Source organism: Corvus kubaryi, unplaced genomic scaffold (assembly GCF_017639235.1).
Source record: "Corvus kubaryi isolate FWS band 111438036 unplaced genomic scaffold, C.kubaryi_AGA036_p1.0 37391, whole genome shotgun sequence".
Classification (NCBI taxonomy): domain Eukaryota; kingdom Metazoa; phylum Chordata; class Aves; order Passeriformes; family Corvidae; genus Corvus; species Corvus kubaryi.
This window is the reverse complement of record NW_024581130.1, coordinates 6,725,287-6,746,744: the sequence shown is the minus strand read 5'-3', so window position 1 is coordinate 6,746,744 and position 21,458 is coordinate 6,725,287. Positions and strand designations below refer to the sequence as shown.

The 21,458-nt window shown below is 45.3% G+C and overlaps 1 protein-coding gene across 2 annotated transcripts in view; it reads left to right on the top strand.

The window, feature by feature from the left end:
* The window catches only part of GJA8 (gap junction protein alpha 8), a 39,488-nt gene extending 18,496 nt beyond the window's left edge, over positions 1-20,992 (top strand). The window contains exons 5-6 of one of the 2 annotated variants that reach the window (XM_042038033.1): positions 12,077-12,257; positions 16,052-20,992. In XM_042038033.1, the coding sequence (XP_041893967.1) occupies positions 16,062-17,261 (1,200 nt within the window). In that variant the 5' untranslated portion in view covers positions 12,077-12,257; positions 16,052-16,061 and the 3' untranslated portion in view covers positions 17,262-20,992. The remainder of the gene's footprint in view (positions 1-12,076; positions 12,258-16,051) is intronic. The other variant, XM_042038036.1, reaches the window with a different exon arrangement.
* Positions 20,993-21,458: the final 466 nt, after the last annotated feature.

Genomic DNA, 21,458 nt, shown 5'->3' with positions numbered 1-21,458 from the left:
ACCACCAGAAAAACTCAGGCTTTTGGAGGATCCTTCCCAGGACACTTTTAAGTTGTGCCTGGATTCTTGTCAGAAAGTGGACCCTTGTAGAGATGTGAAGGATTTCTGCCAAGTTTTCTGATGCAAGTTTATGAAGATGTGGGTCTGGATGACCGTGCCACTTCTTTCTGGCATTAGTCAGATGTTGGCTCACAGCTGTTGGCAGCTCTGGGGTCGAGCACTGGGACCTCAGGGCAAGAGCAAAAGGCACCCCCTCGCAGCCCAGGCATTGCTCCTTTTCACCCTGCCCTGTGCAAACACCAGTGTTTGGTTCACCTTTTTATTGGATTATGTTGAAGTGATATTCCAAAGTAAATGAGGCTCATTGGTGCCCACTGAGGTGGTCAGTGATGAGGTACTAATTGTCATCTATCAATGTGGCTTTAATTCTCCTCTGGCCAAATCAAGGCATTCCTTTTACATACCATCATCTATGGCTCTGTCATCCATTTCAAACTTAAACCGTGAACAGTTACTATCTTGTATTTCTGAGCCAAACTAGAATGAGTTTTTCCTTCTGCTACCTCAGTGAACATCTTATAGTTTGGGGTTTTTTTTGTGGAAAAGCTGTATTCCCATGATGCCAGGGTTTTGCTTCATTTCTTACCTTATTCTCTGCAGACTTAAACTTCGTCAGAGGCCAAGTCTGTGCCCGTGGCAGGATCAGAGGTGCAGTGTACCATTAGAAATGAGGTCTGAGACCAGGAGAAGGATGGGTGCTAATGCAGGTGGAGGTTGGGAGAGCATCAAGAGGTGCCAGCAGAGGCTCTGAGCCTTTGCACGCAGCCAGCATGGCCAGGTCCTTGCTGTAACAGTAACACAACTTCCTAGGAAACACAATGGCCACTTGTGAGCCAGCCCTACCCCAGGGCAGCAGAGGGAAGCCAGGCAGGGCAGCATGTCCCTGTGGGCAGCAGGGCTGGCTGGGTGGGGCGTGTGAGGATCTGTGGATGTGACCGCCGAGGCTGTGCGGGGTGGGAAGCTTTTCCTCTTGTGACTTCACCTGGACTGTGTGCCAACCTCGGCACACAATGTTATCACTGCAAGCCAGCACATGGCCAGGACGGCTGTGCTCACACAGGGGGCCCCAGGAGACTTTCTCCAGTCCTTACAGCTTTTGGCCTTGATGGCTCTTGCCAGAAATACGCCACGGCCCCATTCCGTGGTTTTGTTTCCAGTGGTACCAGAACTGAGTCTGCCTGTGGGTGACCTATGCCACCAAGGAGATCTGGTTGTGAGGAGTAAAAGTGAAAGGTTTTGTCAGGACCTGAAGCAGGGAGTTCTACTCTACCCCCCTCTGGTAATCTGGGCTGCTCTTGGCTATTTCCTTATCTAGGGTTTATTGCTGTGCAAAACAGCTGAGTTAATGAGTCATTAAGAACATTCGGTCCCTGCTGCATGGGGACTTTGCTGCCGGGATGAAAATCGTTCCCAAAAAGCCCATTCCCCTCTCTGTAGCAAACACACAGCTGTTGAAACCCATTGGATAAATAAATGCAGTCCTTCAGGGCTCAGGCCCAGCCTATGGCAGTGGTTTCCATGGGTCAGGGATGCCAGGTCTGCCTATAACCATCTTGACTTTTGTCACTGTTAAATACCTTGCCTAAAAGGGAGCGTTGGGCCTGGATCATCAGGATCTCTTGGCAGTTTCACAGATCTCCTTTCATGGCAATCTATAGAAGCTCTATCTTCTCTCTCAGGGATGTGTTGTAGATTAAATGCTACCTCTAGAAGTCTCAGCCTGAGCCTGCCCTCTTCCCTGCACTAGGAGAAACCCTACATTGTTTATTTTGTTCTGTTGTTCCATGAATAAGACCTTTCTGCCCAGACAAGCTCAGGCATCCTTTCCTTAATCAAAGAACCTTTCCTTAATTCTTTGGCAGACTTTGGTTTACCCAGGACAGATGTTTCTAAGACATCCGTGTTTTCCATGCTTTGACATTCAAACAGTGCAACAGCACTGGACTAGTTTGCACAATAATGAGGTGGTTCCAGCCTTTGACATCTGAGATTCATCAGTGACTGGTCTTTGGCATCAGGGAGACCTGTTCATGCAAGTGTCTGTCTCCAGCTAAATTAAAATCCACTTGTAGGACAGTCACGTGGCTTTTGATAGGCATGACCATGTAAGCACCAAATAGCCCTAAGAGAATTTGCAGGAGTCTCTGTACTTTCGGGGATCTCCTTCAAGTGCATGATCGGCGGGTGGTTGTTCAGAAGTCTTTGTAGGTTCTTCAGCAGCTCTCCAGGACTGGTGCTTGTGCTCCAGTGGAGTTGAAACGGTGCGGTACCAAACAGGAGGCTGCTGGCACCCTCCTGCTGGATAAGAATCCTCAGGATGATGCAGCACCTCACCACTTGTGACACTGCTTTCTGGGCTACCTCACAAATCATAAATTATTTTTGGGAGGTGGACTGGAGATGAGCAGATTTGAGCCCTTTAAATTACATACCAGCAGCCCATGTGTAGATGCGCTATCTCATGCGATCAGTACAAGGTAAGAAGGCACTTCTGGGGGGTCCCTTCTCACCTTCATTCAAGCCAGCAGGTCGTCATTAAGGTAAGCTGAACCAGAAACAAGCACTCTTTTTCTAATTTGATGAATTGGGGTCATGGAGAACACATAATGGGAGCTTTTAACAGCAGAGGGCTTTCATGAAAGTTGGAGGATAAACCAGGCAGGACTGAGGTGTATCCACCTTGCCTCTATATGTCACCCCTAAGATGTGGAGTGGGAGTTCATATGCAGCTCCTCAGCTACCCTGGGCTCAGAGCCCTGCAGGAAGTCACTGCTTCCTGGGACAAAGTTCTCCACAGCAGAGCTGCTGCTGGTCTCCCCGCAGCAGTGCAGGAACTGACCTTCCCTTCCCTTCCCTGTGCTAAAGCAAACCCAGGCTGTGGTTGTCCAATCCTCTGAGCCATCAGGAGTGCTCTAGATCAGCAGTTCCCTTTTTCAGGATTCACCCCTCCCCAGAACTTGGTGACTTTTGTAAAATATTTGCTGTTTTATTCCAGCTTATTGACTAAAAATATCCTGATGCCAAACGCCCTCCAGGATCTCGGTATAAACATACTATAAAAAACCCCAATCACTTCTAGCCTTCTCAGTTGTGTTTTGGAAGTCTGGTAAGTCATTTATAGTCTGTTTAATGACTCCTATCTTATTTTTATGCCAAGCAAGTTCTTTAATCATAGTGCCACATGATGGAAGGGAAACTGCCTTCCAGGATCTCAAGTATATTGTACCAGCTTTGTTCTATTTAACAATGGTATGTGCAATTTCCTCAGAGAAAAGGAGGAACACAGTTCAATGGGGGTGAATTTTCTATAAATCCATGTTGGTTGCTCCTAGTTATATTTCCCTCCTTTTATTCCTCGTGTTCTTTTTTAGCCACTTCATTATTTAGTTCAGGTCTGAGATCCTATCACAAGTCTGTAGTTACCTGTGAGCAATAATGAGATAGTAATAAAATAATTATGCCCTTCTACATAGTCTTTACAAAATGCCAGACTATGGGGTTTCTCCCTCTCCTCCAGGTCTTACCCATTGCACCAAGAAATACAGAAGATCAACATAATCAGAGGAATTATGTGTGCAGCTTATGAAAAAAATCCCAAAACTAAAGGAAGTTAGAAATTTTCGGTGTAAGGTACCCAGTCTTGCTGATTTAAAATGCCTGATTTTAGTGGGTGGTATTTAACTCCTCTGAGATACTACAAGAATAGACATGTCATTACCGAAGACTTCATCAACTACTTTCTTTTCTCTCAGCAGTAGGGTAGGAGTATTTATTGATCTCTTTTTTTGTTCTCTGCATTGTTACTGAATAATCTAACTTTTCCATATGATAACAGATCAATACTATGAATAGGACTCATTCTGCTCTTAATTTAACTTCTAAAAAAATACCTCTGTCAGTCTTTTTTTTCCTGGTTCACCCCCATCATATTTTTTATAATTCCTGTCTTCTATATTCAGCTTCTCTTGCTATTTGTTACATGTGTTTTACTTACTTTACTCTCTTTAAGCCCCCTCATTTCAATTTTAAATCAGGTTGTGTTTTTTCAGTTGCACTATACTTTCTGTACTGGGGAGCTGTGTATTTTTGGTGCCCCACAAATGATTTTTAAGCAGTTGTTAGTGATTATTTATATTTTTGTATTTAAATACTTTCTTTTTGTTTATTTAGCCCAGAATTCTACTCAGGGCTGGGAAACGGGGTTTTTTAAAAAGCAACATATCTTTCAAAGCATTGCATTACCAGTTTGGACCTCCTTCTGCTTTCATATAAGAGTGCAGTGGGCTGGGGATCAGTGAACCTGCTGCCAGCCTCTCATTTCTGCCAACACCTTGCCCATCCAGGTAAGGTGAAAGACAGGTTTTGTTCATTTCGGATTTAAAGTTTGCCAAATGAGGAAGCTGTTAAGAACATTTAAAAATCCCCAAGGCTGTTTTTGAGTCAGCAGCATCAGCATGTGTTGAGCTAAGCAATAACTTAGGTTTAATTTTTCTTTGGTGAGTGCTTGAGTAACCAGGGCTTCCATATTCCAGTGTTGCTTGGTTATCCGTTGTGGACCCTAATCATCAATCCAGTTACTGGAGCACCAACTCACAAATGTTGAATACTGATAACTAGGAAACTGTGATTCAAAGTCACAAACAAGCTAGCAGGTGTTTTTATTTTTGTCCCACTTCTGTCCTCTCACTCTTTCTTAGGGCTATGCCTATTGATTTTAACGTTGTCTTACAAACCATCCCAGAATCTATTCCAATGTCTTACAGCTGTAGTCCCCTGGGCAGGCACAGCCTTGATGAATACAAACTTGGAAGGAATGCCACAATTGTGTGCAGCTAGAGAGGATGTACTGGAATGGACTTGACTTCTATATTGTGTTTCTGTAAAGGAGGGCACACTTTTGAAAGGCAGAGTCAGGGCTGCAGCTGCATAAACTCAGCACTGCTCAGGGGGAATGGAAACCCACTGAACCTGCTGCCCCCTGGGCCAAAGCAGGGGGGCAAACAGAAATATTAGGGCTCATGTCCTTGCTTCAGAGCTTTGGGGACTGGAGAGACACAGGCCATTAAAAAACATGCCTATATTTTGCTGAGGTAATAGCTGCATTCACTGGGATGGTGTTTATCAATCAGACAAGAATGGGGCCTCATATCTCAGGGCTTGTGGGAGAGTATTCAACAGTTGCTGAGCCAAGGTAGGATTTAGAAGTTTGCCACGGAAGTAGCTCCTGAAAATTCTGCCAGGTTTCACACAGGACTGGGCACCCCCAAAGAGTCTTAATGCTCCTTTTAAAAGGATCCTGATATGCTTTAAACCACATTCCTCCTAAGAATATAATACTCACTGAGCTATAACAGGGCTGGAAGGGATTGAAGTTTGCTGGAAATAATGAAGAAAAAACTCTCCAGGCCTCTCTCCAAACTGGAGAAGCCCTTTGGCTCTCCCATCTATGTTTTCTGGCAGGTCTTTACATAGATAATCCTTGACTCCCTCCATCTGGCTGTTTATTAGTTTGAAGCCAAATTGTCTCAGGGAATGCTGAACACCTCTGGATGAAAGATGTTTCTATGGACAGGCTGCCTTCTTGATCAGGAAAAGAGAATGACTGGCTCAACAGCTTCCAAGTTCAGTAACCTCTCTTACTTCTTAATAAATTGCTGAGGCATGAGAGGCTTCCGTTCCTTGCTGGCATCTTTTACACTGTGCCCAAAGAAACAATCATATCAGGCTCAGGAAGACTGAAAGGGCAGGGAAACAGGAACCATCCCCACGGATGTCCTCCCCAGAGAGGCTGGGAACGTGCTCTGCTGTGGGAAATGGGAAGCTGAGGTCAGCCAAAGTGCAGAGCAGGTATGCACATCTCTTGGGACGGGAGGAACAGATAATGGCCTGCTTTGCCATCCCCATCCCTGCCCTGTGCTGCTGGTGAGCTCTCCTGGGCCACCTTTGCACCTTGTGTGCAGAGTGCACCTCCACTGTGTCATTCCACGGTGTGGAAATGAAGGCAGGGAGATAAAGGTGGAGAGTGGGTGGTGACAACACTCCTGAGAGCCCTGAGCTTACCACTCAGCAAGGCAGGCCTTGGTGGTGTGAGAAGAGCCCAGAAGAAGTGAGAAAGGAGCAGAGAATGAGCCCCCATCAAAAACTGGGAGGCAAAAAACCCCATGGACAGTGAGGTAACACAGGATGCTTCCAGACATACAGACTTGTTCCCATCTTTCAGAAGCTTTGTCCCTTCCAGCTCCTTGTGCCTGGGAATGTTAAGAGATTGTACAAAAAGTCTTGATAACACAAACATATGGAGATCCCCTCAAGAGGCTGGGAGATATTATTAGCTCCTCTTTTACTGGCAGGCCTGGAGCAATTAATTATTACCAGAAGTATTATCAGGTACTTGTCACTGCTTTCCCTGGATCCACTTCACAAAGCCCAGATTGGCTGTAAGCAACATGTTCCCTGACTGGCCTGATACCTCACAACTCCTGATAGCAGTTCCTCTGCTCCTCTCCTGAGGATCTCAGCAGTGGTGGAAGTGCCACAACCTCAAATATATGCTGAGACAAATCTGAGTCCATGGACCACCTAAATATGCAGCATGCCTGTATTTTTACATCTTCTCAGTGATGTCCTCTGGCTGATGTGCTCCACCTCTGTGACCAGGGGGTAAGTTCTAGGCAGGAGGCAGAGAAAGGGACAGCTAAGAGGAGGTTATATGGGGACCTAGGAAAGGCATTTTGTATATGATGGCTCCGTAATGCATGTTTAACAATTTGCCTACAAGCTCTGGGCCTTGTCCCAGTGCTGCTCTTCAGAAAGAGCATCTGCAGTGGCATAAGAACTTAAAATTTCTAACCCACACACTCTTGTAAAGGTCTGTGCTTCTAGAAGTAGTCTGGTCGGGTTTTAAGTGAAATTATGCTGATCCATGAAATCATGTGTCTAAAGCAGTACTCTTCTCTTCCTGGCTCTGGTTCTGCTGCAGTAGCACAACACCTACCTTTGACACATGAGAATTCATCTTTTTTGCCTTACTTGTGCTTTGTACTTTTAGTGAATTTTTACTACTGATATACTTTTAGTGAAGTTTCTATTTTTAAACCGTGTTATTATTAAAGGAAAAATCATGCAGGTCAGCTGGTATACCTGTGAAATATTTGCTGGAAAAAGGATGCAGGTTGAGGTGAAAATAGAGATTTTACTAGTAAAAAAGGTGCTTTGTCACCAAAGTTTACACTGAGTCTGTAGGTAAAATTATAGGCATCAAAGTGATCCTCGCGTCAGTTTAACCATTGTAAAAGTACTGTAGAAAACCGTATTCAGAATAGGTATTACAGCATCGCCACAACTTCCCGTGTTTGCTGTGCTTAGTTTTGTATCTGCAGAAGAAGCTTAAGAAAGAAGTGAGTGAAGAGGAAGGTCGGGGGTAGCCAGGAGAAGGCACGGCGTGTCCCTGGCGCTGTTTGTCACCCACAGCATCCCTCGGTGCCGCGGCGCCGCCGGCGCATGGATGACAACACACCGCCCGCTAGCGGCCCGGGCTGCGGGAGCCAGGCTGCTCCTCCTGCTGCTCCGCTGATGCTGCTCCAGCACTTTCCCTGGGACAAGGTGCGTGGCCCTCCGTTCTGCCGCCCTCGGATAAAATCAGGACCTCTGGAAAAGGTCCTCGCTGAGCTGGGCGAGAAAAGAGAGCAAATTGGTTGAAATGGGGTTATGGGGAGCAAACACCTCTAAATCTGCAGCACGTTCAGAGCTGTCACTGGAGGCAAAGAACACGTTTATGACTCCCCCGAAGGTTCCCTGAGGACAGCCCTCCTCGCAGGGCAGCGTGGAATACCTGGGCTGAGCCATGGGAAGCAGCACAGCACCACCGTGCTTCACACTGCCCCAGCTAATTAGCCCCGCTCCAGAGGAGATAATGAGCTCGAGTGGAATTCCTTGCTGACATAGCCAACCTGCTCGCAGGCCTGAGCTGGTGTCCCCCAGGCCAGCATTGCACTGGGTGGTGTGGACAGCCCGCAGTGTCCAGGCTGGGTTTTCAGAACTGGTGGCAAGATGTGATTTTTTTTTTTTTTTTTTTTTTTTTTTTTTCCAACTGAAAATATTTCTCTGAGATTTCTCCAGGTCTTTGGCCCTACACAAAACCATAGAGCCAAAGACCTCGGAAAGCCTTCCTTTCCCCCTGCTTGTTTTTCCGCTTATGTGGTAAGATCTTCCTTAACAGATGTTTGTTTACCTCTTCATAAAAACCTCCTGTGATTCTACAGCCTCCCCAAGCAGTGTGCTGCTGTGCTTTGCTGTTCTTACCATTGCAAAGTGTTTTTCTAGTGTTGAGCTATATCATTTTTATTGCAAATTAAGCTGATTATTTCCTCTTCTACTTTTCTGAATGTAGGGGACAACTGTTTAGTCTCTCCACCCATTGTAACAAATGTTTATGTGCTGGAAGACTGTTATCATGCCTCTCCTCCTGTTGTTCTTTTCCTAGAGAAAACAAACTCAATTATTTTATCCATTCCTTATAAGTCATGGTTTTTTTCACTTCTCTTTTCATTTTGCTGTTCTTTTTTGGACTCTCTCCAACTTGTCTGCATCTCCTGTAAAATGTAGTGCCTGGGAGTGGACACACTGTTCCTGCTGGGAGCTCAGCAGTATCAAGTAAACGCTCAAAATAATTGCTTCCGTTGCCTTATACACAAAATCCACATTAAAGCACCTCAGAATGAGATTTGCCTTCTTCTGTGGGGATCTCACTTAACAAACACACATTGGGTCCCACCCCAGCTCTCTCTGCTGGACTGGTCGCAATTTCGTTTGGAGCAGCACACTTGGTGTCTGTGCAGCCACCTTTCCTGAGCTGTATCTCGGTGCAGTCACCTCTGCAGAGGCAGCCCAGCTCTCCAGTGTCTCACATTCCTCTCAAATTCCAATCACTTCAGCCCCCTGCCTTCAGGAGGGACTGCTGACCCCCAGCCCAGCTGTCATCCTCTTAGTTTTGTCCTCTACTCTGTTGTCCAAGACACTCAAGGAAATACTGAACAGCCCTGGAGGCAGAACTTCAGGAATGCGATTCTCCCAGCTGGAAAAGTGAAGCCCTGATAATTACCCTTGATTATGGTACTTCAACCTGTGTCCCTCTGCATGGTGACTTTGCTTGCTGCCCTGGGAGCCTGCAATCTAGATATTTTCTAAATGTTCACTGAAGTTAAGGTATTTTACACCTACCATTTCTTCCTCATCTACCAGGCCTGTTAGTCAAAGAAGGAAATTATCTTGGTTTGACATAATTTGTTCTTCAAAATTCCCTGCTCGTTGCTTCTTATCAGCTTATTGTCCTTTAGCTGCTTATAAATGGATTGTTTCATAATTGGCTCCAGTATCTCTCTAGGTATCACAGTTAGGCTGACTGGCCTGTAATTCCCCAGGTCCTCCTAGAACAGTAATTTTCAGAGAAGAACTGCATTTAACAGATATTGAAAGACATTCCACTTTTGCCCTGCTTATCTTTATTAATTGTCTAGTTTGGTTCCATCCCTTAAATTAAAAACATGTTTCCCATAAGTATTCATCCTCCACTTGAAGCTCAGAACAACCCAGCCCTATCTTCACCTCTTCTGTGTTCCTGCCCAAACCCTCCTGTTTCATACTTCCCCAATCTCCCTCTTCTTCGATGCTTTATATCTTCCTCCCTCTCTTTTCTTTATGGTTTGTTTGCAGCTCCTTAGCAAAATATATTCCCCAGCAATTCATATCCACCAATGCCTGGAGAGAGTCCTGGAAAAATCAGAGAGCCTGGCCCTAAAAATGCATGCAGTGATATTTGCCAGGCTTGGAGGGATGTGGTAAGGTCTGCTTATAGGTTTGTCTAGGGCTGGCTACACTTACATGATCTCTGAGACCGGTAGGTGGCAGAGATGATAAAATCTGGGAGACTGATCCTGGTGATCAGAGGATAGATCACTTTGGCTCTGGGATGGACAAGGACACGTGTTACCAGAGAGCTGGGCGAGTGTCTGGCAGAGGAGAGCGCTGGGTGAAGGTCCCAGCTTCTTGTAGGGAGGCTGAATGTGCCCAGCGTTCAGCCTCAGCCGTGAGAGAGAGGTTTGTGTGTTCAGCAGAAGAACAGGAAGCGTGTGCCACTTTCTAGCTAAGCAGATCCCGAGAAGATAACTTTGTTTGAGGGAGGGGTATCGTTATCCAGGGTTGTGCGCTATATAATTGCACAATCTGCTATCATGCATGAACAGAGCTGTTCAATAGCGTGGCCCTGCCTTGCCCTGACATCATGTCTGTGTTGGAAATCTGTTTGGAATGAAAAATCCCACATTCCCCAAGTGACCTCGTAGTCTCTGAGCAAAAGGCTGAGTTGCAGTGGAGACTTCACAGACTCAGTGGTGCCAGGGACAGAAGCTCAGTCACCAGCCTCAAAGCAGCTAAAGGTTGAGAAGTCAGCACTGAAGCAAACTTCTTTCCAAAGAAAATAGAATTTTAAAAGTGTAGGAGGATGCCCATGATTCTTTGAAGGCAAGAAAAGTCCCAAAGGCAAGGAAAAGCCACTGTGAGTTAATAGTGTTACTTTCACTAGCTGTTACTATTTTTAGCACTGGTTTTTTGGGGGTGAAAGTACTCAGCACATCTACAGGTTGCCTAATGACAGCATAAATACCGAGCCAGGTACACAGGTTGGAAGTGTTTGCCCTTCTCAGTCTGGCACTGTCAGTGCTGCAGTTCTTTTGCAGACTCAGTGATTGTCACGTGCTGCATGTGAGGTCCAGTCTCCTCGACCTTTGCTTTTATGGTCTTGCTGCTTTCTTTCACAGCCACTGCTTTCATGCTACAAAGGTAGCTCTGACTTCCAGCATTACCCTGGTGCCTAAGAGAATCAAGTCTCCTTGCCCTTCTCATGCTCTGCCTTCTCTTCATGCCCATCTCAACCAACCACTTCCCTGCATAGTCCCAGTACAAGAGGAATTCTTCACTGCCCAGCTTCATCTTCATTTAGACCCTTTTCTTCAGAGGGAGGAGGCCCTAGTGAGCTGGGGAATCTGACCCAGAGCTCAGCAGTGCCTTTGTAAAAGGCCTCCAGAGGAAGGGAATATGTGGTTTTCCACAAACCAGAAATGTCCTGCAAACTGGGTGTGCCCCATGCTAAAGGCTCTGGACCGTGTGATACCAAAGAAACCTTCATTCAAATGATCAGGCTAACACAGACCCAATGATCAGACCGGAATGTAATTTCTGCATCAGCTGCATATTGCAAGCTGTTCTGCAACTTGTCAGACCATGTTTGATATTAGGATAGCGTTTGCAAAAGGCAGATAGAAGGTTAATGGCAAAGGTCTCTGACAGTAGCTGGATGTAATTTAGAGATGGACTACAGCCATGTAGTTACATACCAGATTTGGGGTTTGGCTCATTATATTAGAGAGAAGAGGCCTAGAAAGGGATGTGCACATTCAGCTAGAGCTGAGTTTTCCACAAAGACAGTTTTGGTCTGAAAAGGAACGGGCAGTTTAACATCTGAACCACCTGCCTTCTGTGATGCACTCTCTAACAGTGCTGGATGCTGGTGGTACCATTTAGTCCCTCTCTTACTGCTTCCCAGAGAGGGGTTGAGGGTGGCAGTGATGACCACTCACTCATATATTGATACTAGTTTATTTCAGTAGAATATAGCAAAACAAAACAACAAAGGTGTTCCTTCCTCCTCCTTCCTGTCCTTATTCCTCTCATTGATCCAACCACGCCTTTTCTTATTCACTTCGTATTCTTGGGACTTGTGAATGCTCCACATTGTGTGTCCTCTCTCCAGGAAGACTGTTCCCATGCTTTATGTAGCATTGACTGAAAAATGTACTGCTGCTGCTTTTCTGTACTGTTGTTTAGGAGAGTGATTTCTTAAGGTGTCCAGAATATGACTTTCAGTCCAACTACATGCATTGAGGGTGATTTTTCATTTGTGTCTCCAGACTGGTTCCTCTTGCAAAATGTGATTCTTTTCCATCTCTCACTTGTGCTTTAGCTCTTTTGAAATCCAGTTTGAAAAACATCATCTCTGCCTCCAGTTGTGCTTTGGACCTTGGGACTCTGCAAATCAGCCTAAAAGCTGTTTGGGAAGACAACTGCTGAGATGAGGCTCTGAGCTCACATGGACACAAATGCCCAGAAACACTGAGGAGTGGCCTGAAACTGTCGGTTTGAAGGTACAAAATTTTGTGGCCCTCGTGTTTTAATATCTCATTCAAATTACAGCTTTTCTGGAGACAGAGTGTCTCCCAATGCCATTCTGGGAAATTAAATTCGGTGTTGAGTTTGCATAAAGAGAGAGGAGAGCTGCTTGCTGCTTCATCACTTTATGAGCCTGGCATCTGTATCGTTGCTTAGCAAATCTTGCTTCCAGTAATCCTCCTTTTCTTCAGAGCTGAGCACCAAGAGCACATTCTGAGCAATGCCTCCAGAAAGACTACAAAAACCATACCTCTGAGTAAGGTTATAACCTTTGACTTATAATTAAAACTCTCAGGGCATTTAGTTGTACTTGTGGATGCATTACTGAGCCTGTGATTCTTCTCCTCTGTGGCCTCTCCAGCATTTTTGCAGGTGGCTGGGGGTAGGCGAGTGTGCCTGGGGTAACATTCCTGTGTGCTGGGCTGCTGGAATTCAGCTATGCTCCTGAACAAAATAGTTTGGTTTAGACATTTTTGGTGGATGTGCATGTGCAAGATGCATTTGGAGAAAAAACTAAGCAGAGCTAAGACACTGAAAGGTGAGGTTGTAAAGTTGGTCTTTCTCAGCTTTGATTAATATTGACTGATAATCTTGTTTTCCCATTCTGCTCCTTTTTCCCAGTAAAAGATGTTAAAGAGCAGACCAAAGTATCTGACAATGCCAAATACAAACCCAGTACTTCAGTATCTGCCTGAAAATCAGTAATGCAACTTGTCTGTCAGAGCTGGGTGTAGGGCAACGAATTAATTCAATTAATGCTGCCACTCTCAGAGATTTTGGCATTCCCTTTTCACCTGCCACACCACAACACCTAAAGACCAGTGAGTGCGGGCACACACAGAGCTGTGCTGAACCACAGTGGAATTGCAGAGCTGCTTTGGTCCCTGCTTAACTGAGCAAACTCCCATTTATGCATGTGTTAGGTTTTCACTGCCTGTTGCCTGTTCCTCTCCCCCCCTCTGCTTTTTCATGTTCAGTGGACTCTCCTCTCTGTGTCTCTGCCTCCCTCTCTATTTTTTTTCTCCCTATTGTTCCCCACGTCACTGACTGTCACTCACTTCATAAAGCCGTCTGGCTCGGAGCTTAAATATTGCAGGGCAACTAAAACCCACCATCAGAGCCAATTCAGTCATATCTGCTCAGTCGTGCGACAAGGTTGGGGCTTTTAGGGTAGGGAAGAAGAGAGACAAAAGTTCACTCTTCCCTGCAGAGTGCCAAGAGAGGAGGGGGACACATTTCTTCGGTGGAGCCTCTCACAGCGGCAAGTTGCTTGCTCAACATCCTTAACCTATTCAGCCTCTTTTGCTGGTAGCGTGTGCAGGTTGCGACGTCTGGGAGCGCAGGGTGGGGGTCTGCAGCCAGCCCGTGAGGGTTCAGAACACAAATCTGTTGACTCTGAGTGGACTTAGGCAGAGTCCTGCTCTTTCCTCGTGACAGGCAATTTCAGGGAAAAGGTGACTGCCGAAATACCTCGCTTATACCTTTTTTTGAGGCTGGAGGAGCTGACTGCCTGCAGGTGGAATCCCAGACATTTGAACTGGTTGTGCCACTCTTGTCATCCATCCACCCAGTATTGTTGCTTGCAGTTGAACCAACTGAGCAACCTCGAACCACTTCACTTGCAGAAAACAGAGGGGATGGGTATGGCAGAGTTGTGAAGAATGTGGCCAGTTGGAAGTGATCTCAGGAAGGGTTTAGCCAAACGTAGCAAGATGTGTGATGGAGTTAGACAGGAAACATTCTCCCCTCTCTTGTACAGTGAGTTTTCCGTGTGATAAGGTTTATCACATCTAGAATGTGGCTCTTGCGTGCTGCAGTGGAAATGCTCGAATGGTAGCATAGATATCAGTGTGACTCACAGGGATGGAGTTAACTGAGGTGCCTGGGGGATAATGAAGCTTGTACTGTGTGTAGTCATGTTTTATACAGAGTTGCACATGATCGGTAACTGTCGGGTGTACTTTGCTCTGTGAACTTGCGGAAAGAGGATGTTTAAATCAGTTTAGATAATGTATGTAAACAGCATAATCTTCTGCTAGACTTGTTAATGTAAGTGCTGACATTAACACACTTCTTTACACAACTTTAATGACTGAGAAAGTAGCAATTTTCCTTGGTGATTAAATTATATGTTTCCTGCTTATGTATGCGAGGTGTTTGTGCAAGCTGAAGGAACTGTGTTCTGTTCTTCATTTTCTAACATGGGTGTCTGGGGTAAAAATGTTGTGAAGTTTGAAGGCAAGGAATATGAGTCCATCTTGTTTTAGCAAAATGCTATCATAAGCATTTTTTCTTTTTGATTGAAAATTTGTGAACCTCCCCCAAACCATAGAATTCTCACTATTTTGCGTGTTTGCCTATGTGTGACTACACACACAGAGTAATTGAAAGAGACTGGTATGCGTTGGTGTGTCATAACATATGGCATTACAAATATATCCCAGTGGTATCTGAAGGAGGAGGGAAGTTTAGATACTCAGATTTCCATGCTGTTGACTGTACCTTCCTTTTCCCAGTGCTTGTGTATGTGTCTGCATTTTGGGAACTATAGATGGAGGTAGTATCTAAGAGATGAACTTCTAGATCCCTGTGAACAGCTATTTTATGAATAATGTTCCCTGTTTCACTTGTCATGCTCTACAAGTCGGTCTTTCTGGGCCACTGAAATATTCTGCATTCCTCAGAGACTTCAGACTGCTGTGATGTGTTAAATCAACCCATACAAAACAACTTTCATCTCTATTTCCCTCATTCATAGATCTTCCCTTGCCAGAAATTACATAGTGGGAAGTTCAGGATATGCACAATGAAGCTCTGACCTATGAATAATTTCTTGTTATGCAGAAGTAATGACAGATGTAATATTTGACTTGCATTACTTAAAAACGGACGGCTTTCTGAGCTTTCCAATAGTATATCTGCGGCTGGCTTCCAGCTCTGTGTTAGACTGAGATAGTGGCACTGACATTTTAGAGACGGCAAGTAGTATTTCAGGTCCCAGTTAGAGACCTTGGTGTTTTCCCCAGGTTGGTTCCACTGTCAGTGTGGCAACTGACTTCAGAAGGCGATGCAAAGAACAGCCCCAATAGCACCAAATAATTATATTGCATGTAACATATTCTATATAGCAAAACTAACCTATATAGTAGTTACTAAGCTTATACAGTATTACTAACATAGCAGTGGTGTTGCAATTGCTGTTCTTACCTAACAGAGTGATTGCTAAAGTAGAATTGACAGTTGCAACCTAGAGAGAATTCAGGTTTGTTTAGATGCAGGATGGGCGCAGATTCGAGATCTGTTTGACCTGTGAGGGGTTCTGCTGCAGAAGAGCTTGTGTGCTTGAAAGCTTCACCCTCTCTCCTAACCACTGCAGCTGCCTGCTGATAAATCTGTTCCACTGTATTGCTGCTGAGTGTTTGTACGTGTACAAAATCTAAGCAGACTCACAGAACTGAGCCTACAAGGCACCACAGAAGACTCTCACCTGCAAAAGGAGATAAATATATTCCCTGGCTGAAAAGTAATTGCCCATTTAGAGCCATAGAAGAAAGAATTTAGCAGGCAGCTTGCTCTGGCTTCCCAGCCCTTCTCCTGCTAATAAATCATTGTGAACAGGCAAATCAGCAAGCAAGCAATCGTCTTTCTGTTCTCAAAGCATATTAGGGAAATACTGATTGAAAGCAACAAAAGACATCAGCGTGAAAACCTGAAATCCTTAAAATTTAGCATAATTTGTGGTCTTTCTCTTTGTTTTTTCTTCCCTTAGACAGTAAGAAATGGGTGACTGGAGTTTCTTGGGGAACATTTTAGAGCAGGTGAACGAGCAATCCACTGTCATCGGGAGAGTTTGGCTCACAGTGCTCTTCATTTTCCGCATCCTGATCCTGGGCACAGCTGCCGAGCTAGTGTGGGGAGACGAGCAGTCAGACTTTGTGTGCAACACCCAGCAACCTGGTTGTGAGAACGTCTGCTACGATGAGGCCTTCCCCATCTCCCACATCCGGCTCTGGGTCCTGCAGATCATTTTCGTATCCACGCCCTCGCTAATGTACTTCGGGCATGCTGTGCACCACGTCCGCATGGAGGAGAAGAGGAAAGAGAGGGAGGAAGCTGAGAGGCGCCAGCAAGCTGAGGTTGATGAAGAGAAGCTGCCCCTGGCTCCAAATCAAAACAAAGGCAACAACCCTGATGGAACCAAGAAGTTTCGCCTGGAAGGTACTCTCCTGAGAACGTACATCTTCCACATCATTTTCAAAACCCTCTTTGAGGTGGGATTCATAGTAGGTCAGTACTTCCTGTATGGCTTCCGAATTCTCCCTCTTTACCGCTGTGGGCGGTGGCCCTGTCCCAATCTTGTGGACTGTTTTGTCTCCAGGCCCACAGAGAAGACCATCTTCATTATGTTCATGCTGGTGGTGGCTTCTGTATCCCTCTTCCTCAACCTGGTGGAGATCAGTCATTTGATCTTGAAAAGAATCCGGAGGGCTCTGAGAAGACCAGCAGAGGAGCAGCTTGGAGAGGTCCCAGAGAAGCCCCTCCATGCCATCACAGTCCCCTCCATCCCGAAGGCCAAAGGCTACAAGCTGCTGGAAGAAGAGAAGCCGGTGTCCCATTATTTCCCTCTCACGGAAGTAGGGGTTGAGCCCAGCCCCCTTCCATCAGCCTACAATGAGTTTGAGGAGAAGATTGGGATGGGACCATTGGAAGATCTCTCCAGGGCATTCGATGAGAGGTTACCATCTTATGCACAAGCAAAGGAACCAGAAGAGGAGAAGGTACGAGCAGAGGAGGAGGAACAAGAGGAGGAGAAGCCAGGGCCTCAGGAAGAACCAGGGGTGAAGAAAGCAGAAGAGGAGATGGGGAGAGATGAAGTGGAAGGGCCTTCAGCACCTGCTGAACTTGCCACTGATATGAGACCCCTAAGCAGGCTAAGCAAAGCCAGCAGCCGGGCCAGGTCAGATGATTTGACTGTATGAAGGTGCAGGATGGGGGAGCACATGAAAAGGAAAAGGTTGAAGAGAAAAGGAGAGATAGAGAAAGAATCAAAAGATGTTTTTAAGCAAAGTGCTAAAATGGCCACGTGGATATTATTTCCTTTTATGATTCTCAACTGGAAAGGTACTACCATGGTAACTGTGCCTTATTTGCCCCATATGTCCCTCTATTTCCCTGTTTCCACATGCCAGCTCACTCCTTACAGTAATATCTACACTGTACGCATAACTGATGTATTTTAAAACCTAGCATGGCAGTAATACCCAAATGTTGCCACTGTGATCGTATTTACTGAAAGCCTTGTGTTCCACATTTCTCTAGGAATGTGGGGAGGATCTGTCTTTCAGCCAGTGAGGGGAAAGACTGATCAACAACTGCATCTAGTCTTTCTCTCTCTGTTTTCTCCTATGGCTCACTGAGCAGATCTCCCCTTTGCTGTTGGCATGGAATTGCAGTTATTTAATTCACAAAGTGAATTCTATGCTTAGAATCAACACACTAAAATACTAAGCCCAAATTCCCTTCTTTATTCAGAAAATAAAGGCAAAAATGTTCCAAATTTCTCTGTGAATGCATATCTGAGTGAGGTAAAAATATTTTCCCCGGACAAAAATATTTCTTCTCTTCCAGTGACATTGACAGTGGGCAAGGTTAACAGTAGCTCTCGACTATGACTTAGGAGATGCCTAGAGATGGATTATTTGTTCCCAAGAGGGTCATCCAGCCCAAAGACTAGTTCAGAATACTGGAAAGAATAAATTCAAGTGATGTTTTTTACTTGTAGCCTTGTGACTTAAAGATCTGAAACTAGATTTAGCCAAGCAAGAGGGAAAAATCTTCTAAGAAAGGAGGGGACAGCTACAGCCCCCAGAGCATGAAACTAAATACAAGCCTTCATGGTATGATCCTGACAAGTGTTCAGTTCCTGGAGCTTCCAAGCTCCCAGGCACTCAGCAAATCTCAGGTACAGAGTCCTGAAGGCACCTGTGAACCTAAACCAGAGGTCTGGGTAACTATGTGACTTTTTAAACCTCTAAATACAAAACTGGTTGGTCAAGTTTGAAAAGACAGATATGGTAAAAGTCTTTTGACAGCCTTTGTTTTTAATTTGACAGACTGGAACCATTCAGTGGGCACTAGTATTAAATGCCAAAGTCTCGCTCAAGTAAGACAAGGTCTTTCAAAAGATGATTTAGACCTTTCGTGCCAAGAGGTCGGTACAGAACTCTCAGAGACTCAGAAAAATCTTTTTTTACAGAAGGCAGAAAAAGATGTGCTTGCAAATGTTTAGATGTCTAATATAGATTTCTAATTTTAGGACTGCAGCAGCAACTCTTGGCTGGGACAGTGCAGCAAATGCATTCAAAAGCTTCAGGTTAACAGCGATTTCCCCCCAAAACTGAGCCTCATGCCAAAAAAGTGCAGGTATGCACTCTGCTCTGCTCTGCTCTGCAAACCTCAGACCCTGCTGTCTCAGCAAATTCTTTCTGCTGGGCTGCAGCCCATCCCATTGTTCCCAGGGCAGGCTCTAATCCAGGTCAGGGAAAAAAAGGTCTTTGGCACAATGCATAAAACTCATCCCGCCATTAGCTAGAAAAGACCCCCTGTGGCCTCCCATTGTGGCAGGTCTGACTCAAAGCCCAGGGAAGGCAAATGGGTGTCTGTGAGAGCTCTGGGTGGGCTTGGGCCCTGTCCCAGCTCCAGTACAGTCAGTCCTGTCGCTCCTGATCCCACCCCTTTGGTGGAGTTCCCTGCCTGGCCATGCAGCCGCGAAGGTGGCTGGACTTCACTGCCGAGTGATGTTAAGCTGTACATATGTAGAAAGTCTGTAGGGTGCATTGGGATTCTTCAGCACCACAGAGGTGCAATGTATTTGTTTTTGGTTTCTTACACTATTCATCCTTTTGCTCCTCTTGGGCCTGTGTATTTTCCCAAAGTTTGCAGCCTGAGGTCAAAATCTTTATTCCTTAGACAAAGGCTGTTAGGGTGTCCTTCCTTGTGAAGGAAGACTGAAGGTCCCTCCTCAGTTTTGGGAAGGAATATGATAAAGCAACACATGCAGAGAGAGAGTCTGGAGGCTACCATTTATCCACTCTCTTAACACAGAAACAGGAGAACAGTTATCACAACTGAGGAAAGAGAATGTTTTTCAGCAGGAAGAGTCCGCTGTGCCCAGTTCAAGATACTAGAACTAAAGAAAGGGCTAAGATTTAGATGAACAACACAATCACCACACTTATACTAGATGGGATCTATTTTCTTTTCTCCACAGAAAGAGATAAGAGAGTTTGAATGATTCTAAGCATCAACCAGCCCAGTTGTTGAAGGGGGTTGGAATCATACTCTCCTGCAGGTAAAAACCCCAACCTTGTAACAGGATGAGGTATCTGCATCAGAGCCTCTCACCCTTCCAGATAGCAAGGTACTGGACTGGTTGAATCACACCCACCCCTGTTGACTTCTAATTACTCGACAATTCCACTCCTTAATCCTGACATTCATACACTCATTAGACTACAGGACTACTTAAAGATGAGTGCTTGTTCATTAGGAGTACATGGTTCACAACATGGCTGTCAGGCGGGGCAGTCTTTAATCACCATATGTTAATTAAGTCCTTTTCCACTAGAGAGCCTCAGTAAAATGCACCATGTGCAGTATACTCCATGGACACTGTAGTTCTCTCACAGCTGCCACAAGAATGCTCCTTTCTTCTTCTGGGTCCCAACAGCACAAGGAGAAGCTGGCATTTTGCTCCTGCATCCACTCAACTGCTGCTTGATTTTTTTTTTTTCTTTAAAGCCAGTTTTCAAGTACTCTGCCAGGCCAGCAGTGAATCTGTAGCCACCAAGCACGGGCCACGGCATCAGGACAGTGCTGCTCAGCAAACGGGGCTGGGAACAGTCCGGTCTTCTGGCACTCGGCCTCATCTCTGCAAGGAAATTGCTGTGGGACTGCCACCAAGTCATTCTTCCTGCTGGTGCAATTGGGAATCATTTTCTACCTTACAATGATGATGTGAGTCCTGACTTGTGCTAGTAATGGAAAGGGAGGTCCTTGGATGGAAGGCCCTACGGATGAGCAAAGGATTATTGCTATTTCTGGATGTGATAGCACTTAAATGTGTTGTATTCCCTCTCAATGAGACAAACTTAATTGTTCATTCAAGAAATTCCTAGTGAAGTTGCATAACAGCCTCAGAGCTGTGGATTCTACTAAAAAAATAATTTAGCAAAACACAGAGATCTATATGAAGAATGGGGAAAATTATTTCCTTGGGAAGGGGGAAATCACTGGACAATTAGAGCCATACCTGAATCATTTAAAGGTGTGTTTGCCCCCGTGGCTCCCTGTGCAAATAAATTACTAACTGATCACATGGCTCTCTGCAAGGAGCATAAGATGCAAGTGTCAAAATCACCAAAGGAGGTGAAAGTAGGAGAGCTAGGTAGTCTCTTAGCTTACAATAGCATGTGGGGGTTGGTGTTCTCTAGTGTCTAGAGCAGTGGACCTAGGATAATAATCTTAGATTTATTTCCAGCTCTGCTTCTGACTTGCTGTGATAATCACTTTACCTCTCAGTGCCTGTTTTCTCCACCTGTAAAATGGGTGTAAGAATTTCCACCTACCTCACAGGGATGTTGTGAGGCTTCCTTAATTCTGTTTGTAAAGTAAGTAGGAATGATCTGATGAAAAGCACTGCTGAAATGCATGGTATCCTTGTTATTTCTTGGCAGAACTGCTAACTTGGGTAATAGATAACTCCTCGACCAGAAGGGTAGTGGTTTGGAAATGTGAATACTGCACTGCACTGCACTGACAACATTAACATGGATGTGGAATTGCCATGGGTAAAAAAGACTTTATTGATTCCCTCACCCATCTCTCCCACCTTAGCCAAGGCCATGCATGAAGCTGTGGTGACAGTGTGGTGACATGGACCCCTCTTCTCCATTCCCAGCATCCACTCTGGGGCAGCATTTATGCTTGAATAAGGCAGTTCCTGGAGCACGTGGTTCAGGTTGGTGGAGCTCTGACAGTTTTAAGGTCCTTGCAAGGCATGTGGGAGAGGGTTGTATCACACAGAATATTGCTGGGCTTCTGTTTTAAACCACTCAGCGCAACAGAGACCGACACCCACCATCTCTTAGTGCTGAAACACAGTGAGGTGCAGATTC